This window comes from Delphinapterus leucas, chromosome 3, assembly GCF_059928025.1.
Source record: "Delphinapterus leucas isolate spDelLeu-1000000601 "Yukka" chromosome 3, BTC_Dleu_Yukka2, whole genome shotgun sequence".
NCBI lineage: Eukaryota > Metazoa > Chordata > Mammalia > Artiodactyla > Monodontidae > Delphinapterus > Delphinapterus leucas.
This window is the reverse complement of record NC_143131.1, coordinates 603868-622705: the sequence shown is the minus strand read 5'-3', so window position 1 is coordinate 622705 and position 18838 is coordinate 603868. Positions and strand designations below refer to the sequence as shown.

At 40.5% G+C, this 18838-nt stretch overlaps 1 protein-coding gene across 1 annotated transcript; it reads left to right on the top strand.

Moving 5' to 3' along the window:
• Positions 1–495: 495 nt before the first annotated feature.
• LOC149749481 (protein TASOR 2-like) lies at positions 496–18838 on the top strand. The gene is given in 6 exon segments (XM_089908622.1): positions 496–1270; positions 5414–5656; positions 9418–10241; positions 10243–10295; positions 10622–11051; positions 14246–18838. Coding segments are annotated over 6 exon segments (3996 nt in total). The 5' UTR covers positions 496–510; the 3' UTR covers positions 15932–18838.

The window sequence follows — 18838 nt, the reverse complement described above, 5'->3', positions numbered from 1 at the left end:
ACCACTGCGCCACCAGGGAAGTCCCAGTATTTACTTTCTTAAATTTCATATGTAACGTCAGCAGTGTTAATTATTTTTTATTATGTTGTACATTACATCTTTAGTACTTATTTACCCTATAACTGAAAGTTTGCACCTGTGACTACCTTCTTAAGAGAATTTGAAGTAGGTCATATAAGGTACAGATTAGATACATTTTAAAAGCAGAAGATGAGAATAGAAAAGTAATTCTGCCAACTCTAAATGCCGGTGCATTGAGCCCACGCTGGGCTCCTGGTCAGATGAGATGGAGCTGCAGGCGGGCCTGCCTTCTTCATTCTCACCTGGTGATCCCATCTGAGTGACTCTTTTTTGGTTCTGTGTGTGCGTGTTTTCATATATATGGAGATAATATATGTTCATTAAGTGCATCCATAAGTCTTCTATTAATTGCTATTTAGATTACCATTTGAAACACTGTATCATATTTAACCATCCTGTAATTTTGTAATCTAAAGCGTTTTTTCCTGCATGTTTTTGAAAAAACAAGAACTTTGGGTTTTTAATACATGTGTATATATTTTAGGGCTGAAAGACTTGAAAGTTGAAGATGACATCTCATTGAAGGTGGTACCTATTTTACCTGCCCTTAATTGTGCCCTGCTGGAAGCAAAGAAATCATTTTCTGAAAAAGGAATCTGTCCAAACACATTAGTAAAGCATAATCTCCAAGAACTGTACAAGGTGGACAAAAGTCCTTCATTGACTGCTGCTTCTCAGGATGGAATTAAAGAGACTGCATTCTTTGGCAAAGTGTCCAGTGGTTTTGACTTGACTCCTCCAGCTGAAAAGTGCCCTTTACAGTCTTTAACTCAGTTGAGATCTTATTCTTCAAATCCTAATGGGTACATTTTGGAAGTATCTACTGCACTAGACTTATTGGCAGACTGTCCTCAGTCTCCATGTATTTCAGATGGAATTTGTGACGCTGGATTTTCTTTAGTTATGACTCCAAATGCTGAATTTCACGACTCAGCGACAGAAGTAAGAAAAGAAACAGAAACACAAAAGAATTCTGAAGAGATGTTTAAAGCAAGGCAGGGAGCTCTGGTCCCATTAAGTCCCGCATCAAATCTGAGAGTTCAGCGTAAGAGAAAAGCAGGCACGCTGCCCGTGGTACAGAGTAAAAGGGTGAAGTTGTGCCATCCCTTTCCCAGAAGAACTCGTGGTGGAGCAAAGAAGCGTCCAGACTCTCGCACAACTCTCAAGTTCCGTCAGAAAAGAGAAAACGGTAAGCATGGTCTGTATGGATTTTCAGATGAGCAATTAGTAATAACTGTTGTGTGTTAACCCTGTTCCTGTGTGACCATCCTGGACTGTAGCTTGACAGTGTCCGTTAGCTCTCTCCAGGTGATCTGTGTGCATGCTAAAGCTGGAGAAGCGCTAATCTAGATAACATGAAAATCAAGAAATAGGACAAAAGCCCACCCACCAAAAGCTTGTATTTCACTTGTAAAACTGCTCAGATCATCACTCAGTTATTTACTTACCTGTCCAAGAAATAAGGTATTTCAGATGGAATTTGTGATGCTGGATTTTCTTTAGTTATGACTCCAGGTGCTGAATTTCACAACTCAGCGGCAGAAGTAAGAAAAGAAACAGAAACACAAAAGAATTCTGAAGAGATGTTTAAAACAAGGCAGGGAACTCTGGTCCCATTAAGTCCCGCATCAAATCTGAGAGTTCAGCGTAAGAGAAAAGCAGGCACGCTGCCCGTGGTACAGAGTAAAAGGGTGAAGTTGTGCCGTCCCTTTCCCAGAAGAACTCGTGGTGGAGCAAAGAAGCGTCCAGACTCTCGCACAACTCTCAAGTTCCGTCAGAAAAGAGAAAACGGTAAGCATGGTCTGTATGGATTTTCAGATGAGCAATTAGTAATAACTGTTGTGTGTTAACCCTGTTCCTGTGTGACCATCCTGGACTGTAGCTTGACAGTGTCCGTTAGCTCTCTCCAGGTGATCTGTGTGCATGCTAAAGTTGGAGAAGCGCTAATCTAGATGACATGAAAATCAAGAAATAGGACAAAAGCCCACCCACCAAAAGCTTGTATTTCACTTGTAAAACTGCTCAAATCATCACTCAGTTATTTACTTACCTGTCCAAGAAATAAGGTATTTCAGATGGAATTTGTGATGCTGGATTTTCTTTAGTTATGACTCCAGGTGCTGAATTTCACAACTCAGCGGCAGAAGTAAGAAAAGAAACAGAAACACAAAAGAATTCTGAAGAGATGTTTAAAACAAGGCAGGGAACTCTGGTCCCATTAAGTCCCGCATCAAATCTGAGAGTTCAGCGTAAGAGAAAAGCAGGCACGCTGCCCGTGGTACAGAGTAAAAGGGTGAAGTTGTGCCGTCCCTTTCCCAGAAGAACTCGTGGTGGAGCAAAGAAGCGTCCAGACTCTCGCACAACTCTCAAGTTCCGTCAGAAAAGAGAAAACGGTAAGCATGGTCTGTATGGATTTTCAGATGAGCAATTAGTAATAACTGTTGTGTGTTAACCCTGTTCCTGTGTGACCATCCTGGACTGTAGCTTGACAGTGTCCGTTAGCTCTCTCCAGGTGATCTGTGTGCATGCTAAAGTTGGAGAAGCGCTAATCTAGATGACATGAAAATCAAGAAATAGGACAAAAGCCCACCCACCAAAAGCTTGTATTTCACTTGTAAAACTGCTCAAATCATCACTCAGTTATTTACTTACCTGTCTAAGAAATAAGGTCATTCAGTTTCTGAACTGTCCTCGGACAAATTCGAGTGGAAGAAGAGGATCTGCTAAAATCAGGCACACTAAGAACAGATGGCAAAAACTGATAAGTGATAGCCTGAACGTGTTTAAAGAGGGGGGAAAGTGCCTGGACTCTCCCAGAACTAGAGCATCCTGGGGCAGAATTTTTAATCCTTTGTGTGTTTTAAAAGTGGTCGTCTGGATCCTACTACCGACCTACTGAAACAAGGTCCAGTGGCCTCGAGACATATATATTGAAACAGTTCCTCAAGTGGTTTTGTTGCCCCCTGAAAACTGAGGGAGAATCAGCGTCCAGAGCCATTTAATGTTAGTCAAATGCACTTCAGTGAACAGAGCACGACAAATAACACAATTTTGGCTTAGAGTCATCTCAGATTATGTGTGGTGTATTTTGTTTAAAACTAGGGAACTTATGCTCTATGACCCCTTAGCGAAGAGGTGAGCAGACTTGGGCCAAAGGGTCCCTCAGGCATTACCTGTTGTCTCTGTACTTCACTGTGCTGGCACAGGTGGGCGGCTGTGACTGAGGTCTGGCCCTTCACAGAAAAAATTTGCCAACCCTATCTATAGTATTTTGAATTTTAAAATTCTGATGCCTAAAGAAGAAACACTGGAGGTGTGTGGATCCCCAGGATCCTAGATAATTAAGATTTTACCCTGTGGTTTAACAAGTAGTTATTTCTGGCCAATTATAGTTTGAGAAATTGTGTGTGTGTGTGTGTGTGTGTGTGTGTTTAGGAGGGTGGTAGAAAGAACGGCAGTATGAAGCAGCAACTCACACTCTACATTTCCTCACAAATTCCAGGCCAACCATATTGGGTTTCTCTCTATATGAACCATTTTAATGGTATTAAATAAATTACCTATAATTCAACATATATGTTGTCACTGTTTCTCAAGTGTGCTAATTTCATCCACTATAAGAAATATGTTTTAGGGATGTCCCTGGCAGTACAGTGGTTACAACTCCACACTTCCAGTGCACAGGGCACGGGTTTGATCCCTGGTCAGGGAACTAAGACACAACATGCCACAGAGTGTGGCCAAAAAATGAACAACAACAACGATGTGATTAAACCAGCCAAGATGACTAAATATAATACCACAAAAGCTCAAAAAAAAATAGAAAAGAAATACATTGTATATTGTAGTCCAGTACACACAAATTCATACATTACTGAAACAGAAATTTCAGGAAGCATTTACCCTAACTATGTGTAATACAATCTGATATCTTCTGTTTCATTTAACAAAGAATTCTGGTTGCAGCCCATTAAGTTTATTTTATAATACACCCATGGGTTATTGCATGCAGCTTGAGAAACATGTCATTGAGTGATGCAAATAAGCAGGGCAGTCCGTGCAGGGTCACCTGTTTCGTGTTTCTCCTTTTCCTCGCAGGACCTAGGTTGTGAGAGATGTTCCCCTCCCGCCCGTGCAGATGTTACGCTTCCCCTAGTCTTGATCATCTCATCTTATTTTCTTTCTCTTCTTAATTTAGTCTTAACAGTTTTCCTGCTTGACTTATATTTTGCCTTTTTTTATGCTAAAAATTTTAGAAATTGTAACCAGTATAAAATCAGAAGTCTTACTCTAAAAACAAAACTGCTGCTTTATTGCCTTTGATAGTTTAGTAGGGAAGAAAATAATTAGACCCAGGGAAATGTACAACATTAAGAGAGTCTAAAAGCTTTTTTAAAAAACCGTTTATTTTTCTAACCTTCAAAAGAATAAAATGAAACTGGTCTCTTTTCTACATTTCACTAATAACCATCACATTCTGAAACTGTTTAATATGTTTTCTGTTCTCAATCAATTAGAAATAGTATTTTCCATATAACGTGATTTTAAAATATTTGCAAACATTCACATGTGTGATTATTTTATATAGTCAATGGGGAAAACGTTTTCACAGGGAACATTTATTAACATATTTTTTTAACTCTTAAAGGATTGAAACACTTTCTGCGTGTGATACAAGCAGGTTGTTAATAGTTTTTTCTCCTCATGTGCCCCCACCTTTAGTTCTTTCCTTCCTTCCCTGCGAGAAGTAAAGCTGAGCATTTTGTTAGAGAAATGAGCAATTATAATAGATTTATAGGAAGTTAAATCAGAAGAGGACTTTCTTCAATGTACCTTCCTCTGTCTTCTCTTAAGAGATGATTTTTCAGGCAGTGTTAAAGCTTTGATATTTAGGTGTAGTGAAGGAAAATATGTAAGATGGCTCTTTGTGAACCTACAGTCTCTTCTCTACAGTGTGATCATGGTTTTAACCATATGGCTTTATGGGAGCTGTGTCGCTTTTGTGTAAATTGAATTATCCGTCACCCTGTGCTGTGAACTAGCATGTTCAGCCTTACCTGCCACATCAGTCAGCAAAGATTATGGAATCTTTTTTAAAAATTAAGTCATGCCTTGTTTCTATAAAGTTATTACTCTGATATTTTTCTCCTAATCCTAATTAGGGATATAGACCAACACTTAGCAAGTTCAAAAATCTTTTAATGAAATACCCCCAATTTTATATTTTATTCCCCATTATTAAAGTTTCCCCCCAAAACAAATCAAAGGAAAGCTATGCTGATAAATATGTGCACCCCCTACCCCTTAGAAAACGGTGTCTTTTCTGCATAAGGTGCTGAAGTGCTGACTGCACAGTTTGTACAGACAACCAAATTGGATTGGAAAAACCAAGAAGCTCCTATTTCTAAAGATGTTCCAGGGTCAACGAATGCTAAAAGGGCAAGGAAACGAGAGACATCTCCAGTCAAAACTGTTCCAAGGGCTGAGCCACCTGTGAAGAATTCTCCACAAAAACAGAGGGAAAATATAGTAAAAGGCAATCAGAATCCCAGAATCAGAAAGCAGCCACAACCTGGTAAGAAGTCCTCTTCCTGTAAATTTCAGCACCGTAATACAGACTAATCGAGATTATAAAGTAGTATATTGAAACAGTATAAGATCAGTTGAAATCTGTCACGTTCTTGTGGTCTTCTTTAGTTCAGACACTGACAGGACAAGTAACTTGGTTTCCCATTGTGAATAAATAAGAAAGTGCCAAGATTCATACCGTCACTAAATAGACCCTACTTTTCATTCTGCAGAAAGCCTGAACATGAACTGTTTAGCAGAGTTAAAGTATAAATGGCCTTTTTTAATGACTAAATTCACAAGCAAGTAGCATCTGGCAGTATTTTTCTGGACCATAATCAGTTATATAAGATATTATAAGTTTGTCCAGAGGGAACTGTAAAGACATGGTTCAAAGCAGTCAGTAATCTCGAATCCTGTATTTCACTTGTATTTTTTCTTGTTTTTTTTCGGTACGTGGGCCTCTCACTGCTGTGGCCTCTCCCGTTGCGGAGCACAGGCTCCAGACGCGCAGGCTCAGCAGCCGTGGCTCACGGGCCCAGCCGCTCCGCGGCATGTGGGATCTTCCCGGACCGGGTCACGAACCCGTGTCCCCTGCATCGGCAGGCGGACTCTCAGCCACTGCGCCACCAGGGAAGCCCCTGCATTTGGTTTCAAAAGGCATTAAATTAATTTTAAAAGCAGTTTTACTTTTCTACTTCTACTTGTGCGGAAGTGAATAACCAAGTCTCCTTCTGTGAGCCAGCAGCTGACTGCTGGTTCCGTGTTCCACCTGCTGGAACCTCCTCGTTGCTGGCACGTTCCCTCATCACCGCGGACCTCACTTTTCTCCCAGCTCCATGTCCCTCTTCACACCCGTCTCTCTGAGTAGAGTGCAGCTCCACCAAGCTGCAAAATCTATACATTTTACAGTATCTTCGGTATTGAGTCCTACTGTGTTGTATGTGTGGTGGTGTTTTTTGTTTAGAAAAACCTTCATTTCCTCATATCTCTGTATTTCCATCAGTTTTCTGTCTAATCTCATGATTCTACTTTCTCTCATCTACCTTTAGGTTTTTTAAAAGCCTCAAATTTAGTGGAATTCAGGGAAAGACTCTTGTTTTGTTGGGGTGATGGTATTATGGATGAGCTTGGTTTTTTCTTTCCTCATTGTTTAAAAAAATTTTTTCGGCCACACCTTGCAGCATGTGGGATCTCGGTTCCCTGACCAGGGGTCGAACCCACACTGCCTGCATTGGAAGCGCAGAGTCTTGACCACTGGACCACAGGGAAGTCCCTTTCCTCAGTTTCGTTAATGTTGTTTATGGCTGAAGATTTTTCTGAAAGCTCCTCAGTCATATCACCGTACAGCCTGTAGAGAGTCATACCCAACACAGACTCTCTGCTTGTCTCCCCAGGCAGTTACGAGGTGGTCTTACCCACGGGTGCACATTTCTCTCCTGCCGTTTCCCAATGCGTGCCTTCCCTGCCAGGCACATGGTGCCACCCACACGAACCACGCCTGTTGTCACTCCTGTGCAGTCCCCTCTGCTCAGCTAAGTCCACCCGGAGTCATTTCCTGATGCTCTGATCTGCACTCATTTCTCCTTTTTTTTCCATTTCTTTTTTGGGTTTTTGAGAACGTTAAAGAGTTAATTCATACTATTTTCCAATCATCTGGTGTGTCTTGGTCCTGTCTTTCCAATTAGTTTGTAAACAGGATGAGTATAGATACATACATAATGCATTGTATTCCCAGCCTTGTCATTAGAATTCCTTGTGCTGAATTGGCTTCTATATACTTGTAGGCTAATCGATTAGTGGGAGGAGGTGTGCAACTGGGCATTGGCAGAAAAGTGAGCCCAGAAAATGAAAAGTTTCCAGAATGGGTATTCAGAAATAGGGCGATTTGTATTGCAAGTGTCTGTATATATTGTGCAGCCACATTCCAAGTTAAAATTTTAAGATTACCACCTTTTAAATAATGTGTTAATTTTTTCTTTTATTTCTTAATCACCCATGCTAATCCACTTCATTTCTTTTACTTGAAATATCAGAGTTTAAGAAGGCTCAATCATTTTGTTACTGAAACTAATGGTTTTCTGTCCTTTTTAAAGTTTTCAATATAGTTTTTATTTACTGAACTCTTTAATTTTTTATAATTTATTTGGCATCATTTTATCTGTATTTCTTAAAAGAGATAGATGATCAGTATTGTATTTTTAATTAATTGAAAACCTCTAGCAAGTCAGTTATTAAATGATTTACCTGAAATGACACATATGAAAATGAACCCTTTTTCTTGACTCAATACAGTGTTCTCTAGATTCGACCTTCCTCATAGTGATACTCAGTGTAAGAACCATAGTATTTAAGGATAGAATGAACTTAGTGTCAGTAAACACATCAGATCCTAAAATGAATGTGTTTCCAGTACACCCGGAGGGTTCACGAGACAGCCCTCTTTGGGCCACTTTCTCGTACCTCACCCCGTTGGGCTTTGATATTTTAAATAAAAACTGGGCAGTGGTTGATTAATTTTACCCTCCTCACCATACACACACTCTTGTCATTCTGTTTGATGACCTCATAGGCCAGAGTTTTCTCTGTAAATGTACTGTCATTGGGCTTTGCAGACAGGTTAGTAATTTATTTCAGACCTGCTACTGCTAATTATAAAGAGGAGCACAGTTGGCTTTTCTGTCCATCCAGCCACCTGCTACAGGGACTCACTGCCCAGTATTGTTGAGAACTTTGTCCTTCATGATAATCACATTTTAAAAGGCTGAATCAAAGTCCTGAGAAGGCAAGTAAACCACCTGAGAATGTTAGTTTTCTGACCGAATGCCAGTGGGTAGATTTGAGTACCTGCTGTAAGGAGAATTATCAGTAGATGAGGAGATTTGCTTTTTTGCAGATAGAATAGAGAGGAAATGTTTTTAATGCAGAAACTGAAGTTTTAAAACTTGAAATTAATTGGCGATTCTGAATATTCTTACTTTTCTCATTTTTTATTTGTATCGTAACGTATTATAATTAAACATCAGTACGGTTAAAAATCATCTCTATTTTGAACTTAGGTGGTTCCTCTAATAACTTGCCAAGGGAAATGATTTCTAAGAAAGTACATTAACCTTCTATAATATACACTTTAAACTTAGAAATTCTTAGATTCTCACGAGATTGTAAGCTCTCTGAGGGCAGGAGTCTTGTTTTCTTGTTTTTGTTTTTTTCTCTTTGTATATTTCTTTAGCTGAGCAGTATGCCTTGTGTGTAGGTCAGTACATGCAGGTTTTTTTTGTTTGTTTGTTTTTGTTTTTTTGCGGTACGCGGGCCTCTCACTGTTGTGGCCTCTTCCGTTGCGGAGCACAGGCTCCGGACGCGCAGGCTCAGTGGCCACAGCTCACGGGCCCAGCCGCTCCGTGGCATGTGGGATCTTCCTGGACCGGGGCACGAACCCGTATGCCCTGCATCGGCAGGCAGACTCTTAACCACTGCGCCACCAGGGAAGCCTGAGTACATGCAGTTTTGAAGGGTGATTTCTTTTTAAATTAATATGCACATTCCTTAAGACTTGTTCCTTGGTAAATACATTATAATACATCAGGAAGTTGGACAAGACCTCACTCTGGTAATAAAAATTTAACATACAATTTATGCAACATATCAAGAGGTTTTTCTTGAATATGTTGACTTAACTGTTGATTTTCACTGAACCATAGGAATATGACAAAGAATTAATTCTATGGAAATCAAGTGTTATGTGTCTTTTTTTCTTTGATGCTGAAGCCAAAGGAGAAACTTCTTCACAGCTTCAATCAGAAATTTCAGATGGTCGAGAAGATGTTATTAGCATAAGTACAGCTCAACCAGAAAATATCACAGTGGCTCCAGAAGACCCACCTGAAAACTCCATTGTCAACTGTGACTCCCAGGCCCTAAATATGTTGGCTGATCTTGCATTAAGCGCTGCTACCTCTACCACACCATCCTCTGCGCCCAGAAACTTGCCCTGCTCCTCTGAATTGCCACAGAACGATGTTTTGCTTTCTAAAGAACATTCTTTGCGTGGTACATCAGACCATGAATATCATAGAGGAGTTAAAAGTCAAAAAGGTGGACCGTTATCCAAGCCCTCCTCTGATAAGGGTAATCTGACATCAGACCCCACGGTCAGCCAGGAGGAAGAAAGCTTGGTTGCTGGCATTCAGGCCCCTGCAGAAGCCCAGTCAGCACTGCCCGAGGAAACCCTAGAAAGTTCCGACGCAAGCCAAAGCTCTGTCGTTGCTGTGGAGCATTCCTATGCCCTGCTCCTTGCAGAACATTCAAAGAAGCATCTACAGCAGAGAGGGGCCCCAGGCCCTGCGTTTGCCAAGAATGGCACAAAAGGCCCTGAAGCGGGAACCCCAGTGGGGAAAGTGATGCCATTTCGGCATCAGCAGGTCACCTCCCCACTGCAGCAGCTTTCCGAGGCCCCAGCGCTCAGGCGCAGGAGCGGGGTGCTGCCCTCCAGCCTGCAGGACTTCTGCCGCTCTCGTGCCGTATTCAGCTGTGACGGCTCCTTTAAGGTCACTTTCGTATGGGAAGCAGATTACGTGTTCAGCTTAGACGGCAAGTAAGTATAGCAACAACCCCCTGGAGAAGACTGTAGTCAGAGCACTACACGGGTGAGTGGGAGTGACCCTGGATGAAAGTGGATGAACTTTTCTGTTGAGATAAATGTAGCGAGAAGGGATACTTGTGCTAAACCCTGGGGAGGGAGAAGGAAGTGTGTAAAATCCAGTAACTTGGGAATAATACCAAGCAGATTCACTGTAATCATTTGTTATATCAACTTCATTTTTATTTTACTCATTGTTTCATGTTCATGTAATTTTTAAAATAAAAATGAACACAAAAACTAAGGTTAATAATTAAGGCACTTACTTATAAGATAATCAACTAAAATAGTCATTTTCAATGATTTTGGTTTCTTCTTTCTTTAAAATCTCAGGCCTTGGAATACTGATTTACCAGATACCATGGAAGAAGTGAAGCTTTTACTTCATATGTGGGTAGCTCTGTTTTATAGCAATCAAAACAAAGTCATACAATCATCCCGAAAAGTAGTAGAACACAGCAACCCAGCAAAATACGTGTGCATAAATAGCACGTTAGAATCGTTTGAATTCAGTGAAATTGAAGAGTCCTCCGGTGTGGAAAGGTGCTCCGTAGACCCTCTGTTGGAGACTAATGAGGCTCCCAGAGGTCCTACTGCCAAAGTGTCCTTCCCAATCACTGACCCCCTGCTTCCTTTCATGAAACCACCGCCTGTGAGAGGCTTGGAGCTTTGGGTGCAGAATGAACAGAAAGAAATGTTTGCAACAGCAGGTCATCCAGAGACCCCAGAAAGCCAGAATTTCATCTATTCCTGTAATAATGAGGTAGGTAAAGCTGAATACTGTAAATGCTGGTGTTATTTTTGAAGAAATATTTTTTGTACGTAAAATCACATTCATAACAAGGCATTGGTTTCTTTTAGGAAAGTGGATTCTCTAGCTATGTAAAGGATTAGAATGCCAGAAACTTAGTTTACAAAGTCTGGATTGTCTGCAGGTGGAGCTTATCTACCATCCTGATTGAAGAAACAAAAGGAGGAAAAAAATCGTAGGCCTCAGATGATCTGGGAGCCAACCATAATTATGTAGCTTTTCAGTTGTATGATTTGGGGCAAATTACTTGTTCTCTGAGCTTATTATCTTTTAAAAGAGGTGAATAATACTTATTCTGTTTACCTATAATAGTGTTTATGGATCAAATGCAGTAATAATAAATATAAAAAATCTTTGATAAACCTTAAAGGAAACTAAAATTGAATATATTAAAAAATATTTTTAAAAACAAATCCTGAGGGCTTCCCTGGTGGCGCAGTGGTTGAGAGTCCGCCTGCCGATGCAGGGGACACGGGTTCGTGCCCCGGTCTGGGAAGATCCCACATGCCGCGGAGCGGCTGGGCCCGTGAGCCGTGGCCGCTGAGGCTGCGCGTCCGGAGCCTGTGCTCCGCAACGGGAGAGGCCACAACAGTGACAGGCCCGCGTACCACCAAAACAGAAAACAAACCCTGAGACAGTAAATAAAATGCCAGACCTCTCATAGTCTGCAGATAACTGTTTGTAAATATGAAAAATACACTTTGTTTCATTTCACTGTTCTCAACTGATAGGACGGATAATCGAATTTTTTTTTTTTTTTTTTTTTTTTTTTTTTTTGCGGTACGCGGGCCTCTCACTGTTGTGGCCTCTTCCTTTGCGGAGCACAGGCTGCAGATGCGCGGGTTCAGCGGCCACGGCTCACGGGCCCAGCCGCTCCGTGGCATGTGGGATCTTCCCGTACTGGGGCACGAACCTGTATTCCCTGCATCGGCAGGCAGGCTCTTAACCACTGCGCCACCAGGGAAGCCTGATAATCGAATTTTAATTGGAGCAAATTAAAAAGTTGTATCAAGATTCTAAGTAAATGGATTGACAAAATACCTGCCTTTTTAAGCTTTCAGAGCAGATTTATTACAGAATAATTTTACATGGGTTTGGGCACCTTCAGTGCCTGTGTTAACATTGAGTTTCTGTACCTGGGCTTCCGTGGGGATTTGCAGGTCCAGGGGTGAGCCTCAGAGGGTCTGTGAGTGTCTGCAGATGCTCATCTTCATCAGAATGAAGACTGGTGGAACGCTGTGGGCCAGAGACTGGTCTGAGCCCTTCACTCGCATTAGCTCAGTTAATTCTCACACGGCCGGGTGAGGTAAGGACCGTGCCACCCATCTTATAGGTGAGAAGACTGAGGATGGAGAAGTACAGAATGGCCTGGAGGCACATAGTAAATTGTCCGGCCAAGACTCAGATCTGGACACTCTAGCTGTTTCTCAGTGTCTAATTCTGTGGATGTATTTATGTATATATATGCACATATGTGTGTGTTTATATGTGTACACATAAAATATATGTTACGTGTGTATGCGTTCTTTTTCTGAGGATGGGGTTCATAAATTTCATCTTATTCTCAAAGAGATACATAAAATCACTACCTTAGAATAAGAAAGTATTTATGTTTAGTCAGGCAGATTTTAATTATTACATATATATTTATACACACACTAGTTTCTTATAAAGTATTTTCGGTCGTGGTAATATATATTAACTTACTTTAGTAATGTCCAATTAGGAATGATTTTCTTGCAAACATGAAAGAGTATTAAGTAGAAAGTAGAATGTTAAAATTAACGATTCCTAACACTTTCTATAGCATATACTTAGAAATATGTTTCCGTCATCTTCTTGAATACTGTACCCATACTTTAAAGGTGCACACACATCCTGTACCACTCCCTATTCTAGGGCAAACTAGGATTATCAAAGTTTTCATTTCACTAAGAGCACAGGCATGGTGAGATTCACGACTATGGCCCAACATTATCAGCCACAGTACGATTGGGAGGGTCATAGAACTGTTCTCAGAATGAGTGTGCCATCAAGAGTTTTCTACGCTTTGTATCTGGCCAGTCGTGTCCCCTTAAAACCAAGTCTCAGCTCCCCCCTGCCAATTGCTCAGGTCAGTGTCTTTCTTTGACTAAGGCAGAAATGTTTTTAACAAGAGATTTGAAACACAGGTCCTGACTTACAACACGACTGCTTCAAAATCTGGCAGGAAATCTGTGGCCGTAGTGTTCCAGAGCTACAGGTGTAGGTCAACTGTATGGTCAATCCACTTTACCATATTCTGAACAAGACCATTCTTCAGCCTTTAAAAAGAAGAAGAAAAGAAACAGCCTTTTTATGAGGTTATCAAAATTGTCCAGAGGTATTTCTGTTACTGTTTATGCTAAATCCTTTCTGGTACTGTTTAAATCAGTCCTTTTAGTTGAGTTTATTAATGCAAGCTGCACTGTGTTTTCTGCTGCTTTGTTGAATAGGGAGGTATTAAACTGAGAGAGAGATTATGTCCAGTTATAAGCTAAGAAGACAGCTAAGGGGTAAGGGACTTTTATTTAACAGGATAGAGATTGATACCTTGGGAAAGCTGCTTATCAGTGTATTCTGAGTACAAGAGATAATAATTAGTGTTTCCTCATGGGAACATTCCAGATGACAGTGCATTTATAGTCTAATTGAAAGCTGGTGTTTAAAATAAGTTATTCTTTGCTTTAAAGATTATCTTTTAATCTTACTAAAAATAATTTAAATTAATTGAGCACTTTTTCCTCTACTGCTGCATTTCTGAATTAAGTGATGCTATTTAGCAAACAGTCTGCATTTTCAAGTCTTTAAATTGCCAGTGGTCTAGCCACTTTTCTTCCCAAAAGTCCATTAAAAAAAAAAAAAACACAAGGCTGTGCAACTAAGAAAGTTTTGGAGTTCTCGTGTGTGTGTATTTAGATAAAACAAATTCCTATTTGGGGGGTATTTTAAGCCTAAGAAGAGAGGGATTTGCTTGATCTCTACCCTATGAAGATTCAAAAGAACAGAGCAAACTAAAATTGATCTTTGTCTGTTCTGTTCTTCACATATGTAAATGCTTGAAAAAAAGATCTATTTGGCCCCTGATTTTTTAAATTAATTTATTTCTTTTGCTTTTATCATTTCAGATAATTGGGGGGAAAGCCGAACAAGAGTCATCAGATAAACTAGAGACCTCTAATCTGGTGCTTTCTAGCATTGGAAGTACCCAAACTAATGGATCTTCTATTCCTGCTGAAGATAAAACCTTTGAGCCACTTGATGGCACACAGGTGACATCTTATAATGATACGGTCACACAGTCCACATTCGCCAGGACTTACGATGGGATCAGCAATCCGTCAATGATTTTTCAAAAGTCTGTGTACAGCACCCTTGAAAGCAAAGTTGATGTTTTTCATGCAAAAATGCAAACAAAAACAGGTGCTTTGCAGGGCTTTATCCAGCATAGCAGCCTTATAATCAAAGAATGTCAGTCATCCTTGGAAGGGGAGGATGATACGGAGTATGTAGTGATTAATCTGGAACGAGTTACATTCAGTTTTGAAAAAAATGCCTATGCACCGATACAGACAGAAGTTGTAAACAGAGCTGATAAACCTACACCCTTTAATGTGGAGTTGATTAAACAAGTATCACCTGCTACAAGCCTTAGACATCCTGTGTCCGCATTTGAAAAGACACAGGGTCTTAGGGACGTTCCCTCTCTGGCAATGTCAGGACAACAAGGCGCTAAGTACCTTTGTGCCTTCTCAGTGAGTAGAGAGATACTTGCTAAAGAAATGTGTTCATTACAGAAAGGGCAGGCTGCTGCAGGCTCACCATCGCCGTCTGATAATTGCCTTGTAACAGAGGCATTATCACTAGTTAAAAGTTCTAGTTATTTGTTACCCAGAGAAGAAATGAAGCTCTCTCAAGAATGTTTTCTGTCGAGCCAGAGTCTCTTCAGCATCTCTTCGGAAGACACTGTAGAGTCGTCCCAGCTTGAAGAAGTAGTCTCATCGTCAGCTTCTGATCCCTTGGAAGAAAAAGATTCACTTGACTGCATCCCATCAGTGAGGAATGCTTCGGATGGCTCTTCAGAACTAAAGAATGACAAGAGTGGTCTAAACAGCGAACACATGAGTTTTGAAACATTTAATTCTGCATTTACCAAGCAAACCAGCCTATCTGTGAATAGAGAGGAAGTCAGCCTCGAGTTATCAGAGGAGGATTCTGACCTTGACCTCACTCTCACCATATCACCGCCCACGAGTCCCTGGGAAGAAGCATCCGCTGGTGAGATGGAGCAGCAGCAGGAGGCCCCGTTACCCTGCTTAGAGCTTCAGGAGACAGCGGAAGAAATAATTGAGCCTGAAGAGGTGCCTGATGTGAACTCTGCTGATCACACGTCAATGAAACCACGAGAAAGTGAGAGAAAAGGTGATAACTTACAGACAGTGGCTTTCATACTTTCGAAAGAAACCTGTGCCCTTGAGGTTGCAGAGGAAGTTCAAGTTGGTTCAGACTTCTCCTTCAGTTGTTTTTTTTGTTTGTTTTTTTTCTGTTTTTGTTTCTGTTTTTTTTTCCCCTCCTTCAGTTCTTTAATTAAAGAAGTGTCACCAGCTTCTAGTCCTGACTGCCAGGTACCAGGTGAAGAAGCACAGCCAGCTTGGGCTGTATTTCCAAGTAGTTTTAAACTCTGTGATGCACACTATGAGAAAACTGACAGATCCTCCCAGGTTGAAACAGTAGATTTGGCCATAACAGAAAAAGAAAATTCTTTTGTTGGTCCCACCCATCCAGTGGGACAAGATAACTTAACTCAGATATAGAAGGAAAAATACCAAAATTTAATAACGATGATATTTTGTGGGATTTTAATTTTATTCTTTATGTTTTCCCTGTATTTTCTACAGTCGGAATGACTACTTTTACAGGCAGAAAAAAATAATAATGATTAGTTTTGTTTTTTTTTTAAATCAAAGTAAGAAATCAGCCAGGTTATTACAATTCATTGTCCAACTTCTTACCTCGCCTCAGCCATGTAAAACGGGGGTTGACCGAGACTTGGAAGAACCACCCAGACTGGCAGTGGCAGCATGGTTGTGTGAATGAAATGCAATGACTTTTCTCCGGTAACTTGCAGAGGAGACCTAATAAAAGCATCTTGAATAAGGTCATTACCCCTTCAAAGGAGGAGGAAGGCTGTGTCATAGCCTGACATGCCTATTTCTAGTACTCGCCTTTGTGTGAGAACAGCATGACTGGATTATCAGCAAAAGAATCTTAGGAAAAGGCCCTGCCAATAAGGAGTCAAAGTCATGTGAAAGGGTCAGAGGAAGAAAGACCAAGGACTCAGTGTGGGAGGGACTTCCCAGACATACTGTACAACAGACAGAAAATAGGCACCTTCCTCACCGTCACGAGGAGTAATTCACATCCTGTGACATTGCTTTCTGTCCTTGATTATCTCAAATACAAGAAAATATTATCAATCAGCCTTTCTGAAAAGTACCAATACCAATGATCCACATTTCCTTTTCCTTCATTTGTCTGTTAACAGTGTTGATGTAAACCTTCCTGAAATAGAAGCCAGCACATTTCTTAAAATATTTTTTTGATGAGTGGTGCTCCCCACTTTCCCTTTCCTATTATTTCCCATGCCTCTCACAAGAAAAAGAAAAGAATTCAAAATTTTTTCCCCAATTGATCATGCTTTGGTTAGCGGGGGAGTTTTAAAGCTACCTTTCCCAATTTGGGTTATTTCCATAACAAACAAAAAGAACTATATTGCCAGTATTACTAAGAACATGCATAAAAGGATGCTTAATCCGTTTCGATAAGCTATTCACAGGCATAAAGAAACATTCAGAGAGGTTAGTCATTGTCATGAGAAGCTCAGGAAAACTATCACTTTCAAATGCAGTATTTAGGACACACTCCCGTGCATTGAGTCATCCCTCCAGCATTTGCGGAGCTGCCACTGACTAAGCAGAGGGGGTTGGCCGAAGGAGCTAGCCTTGTGTGACATGCCAGCCCAGGCGTGCCGATGAAAAGCATGTAGAAGGACATCGTGGAAAATTCCTAGGTCCTGAAATCCCAGCGCCAAGTAAGGGGAAGTTGCAGAGGTTGCAGTGCGGGTGCACAAGAAGGAAGGCTACAGAAGTACAGCACAGAAAGACTTCCAGGGCCCACGCTGCCAAAATGAGGCCTGGAGAACATTGATTTGCAGAGCAGCAGGACCGATGCCTTTCGAGATAGGGTACAGTGTTTCTGGATGCTGATGGAGCCTCTTGAAAGGTAGATCAATTTCTGGGGTCCCTTTTAGGGAGACTCTCACCCCGGGCAGGCTGCTGACCATCACCGCTGACCTGAGCACAGCTATATACAGAAGGATGACACCAGGAAGCCTAGGTCTGTGCCTTTGGAAAGAAAAGCATCACACTCAGAGAGTCTGGGGAGCTTTTATTGATATTAAGCAACAGATTCACAGGTGTCAATATAATATAGAAGCCAAACTTCATTTAAAGTCTATAACTGTAGGAAAGCTTATATATGACTTCCAGATCCTCACAAATCCATTTGTTTCAGAAAAGATTCTAAAGAAGAAGTCTGGAAAATCCTTAATTAAATTTTGGGATTTAGATGATGATGGGATACAGAATAAAGGAGGTCTCACAGATCTTTGGGGTTGATCGGAGGAAGGCCACATGGAGGAAGTGACTTAGGAATTTTCTTGTGAAAGTTTTGTTTATTTAGGGGCGCTGCTGGTTTGGCATAAATGGGACTTTCTCAAGTATCACTAATGAAATAACTAACCTCCATTCTATGAGTGTTTTCACCTGCAGTCAGTCCATCTGCTGCCAGGACGGAAGACAATGTAGCCTACATGCATAGACATTTTCCCCAGTAGGTAGCATCCTATTTATGGAATAGTTCTTGGTTATTTTATTTTAAAGACGGAATTATCAATTTTGTATTTGTCCGGGTGATTTAACTACAGCTTACCTAGACATCGGTGATGCCAACAACAAATGAGTATTTTCCCTTTTCTTTGAAAACCTTTGATTTATATGAGAAGACTGTTCTGTGTACCTCAGTGTTCTACAACTTGGGGGAACATTTTTCTTCGTGTTTTACACATTGCCAGAATGTCTGACTTTGTTGTCTGGCTTTGTTCACAGCAGCACTGTAGTTTTCCATTAGTTTTGGGTTACAGTGTTCAATATTATTGTTTTAAATTATTCTCATTTTAAGCAGAATAGCTTCAAAGCTATTCATTGAAATTAATGATAAAAATAAGGATTTTACAAGTGTGTTCAGTTGTAGCAAAAATAAGTCTATTTTAACCAGTAGCTTTGTTTTTGCACGTTAAGGTCAGAAATGCACATGTAATGCATGTTGGAGTCTGTTTTAAAGGTTTTACCACCTGTGTAAAAACTAACATCTTCAATGGTTTTATCTGCTGTTATTCATGCTACACTACATAAACATTTTTTTCCTAAATGGTACAAATTTATAAACTGTCATTTTCACTTACTCAGTTTTTGTAAACAGCGTACTACAAAAATCAACCCTCTGAGGAAGAAATAATCATTTATTTATATTAGAAATAATTTCTACACCAATCTTTAAAACTCAAAACCAAGCAAAAACATTGGTAAGATACATAGTATCTATTTGGAACAAAGGTTTTTGTACCTAATTTGTTTCATTTTAATAAAGACAACTAAAAATCA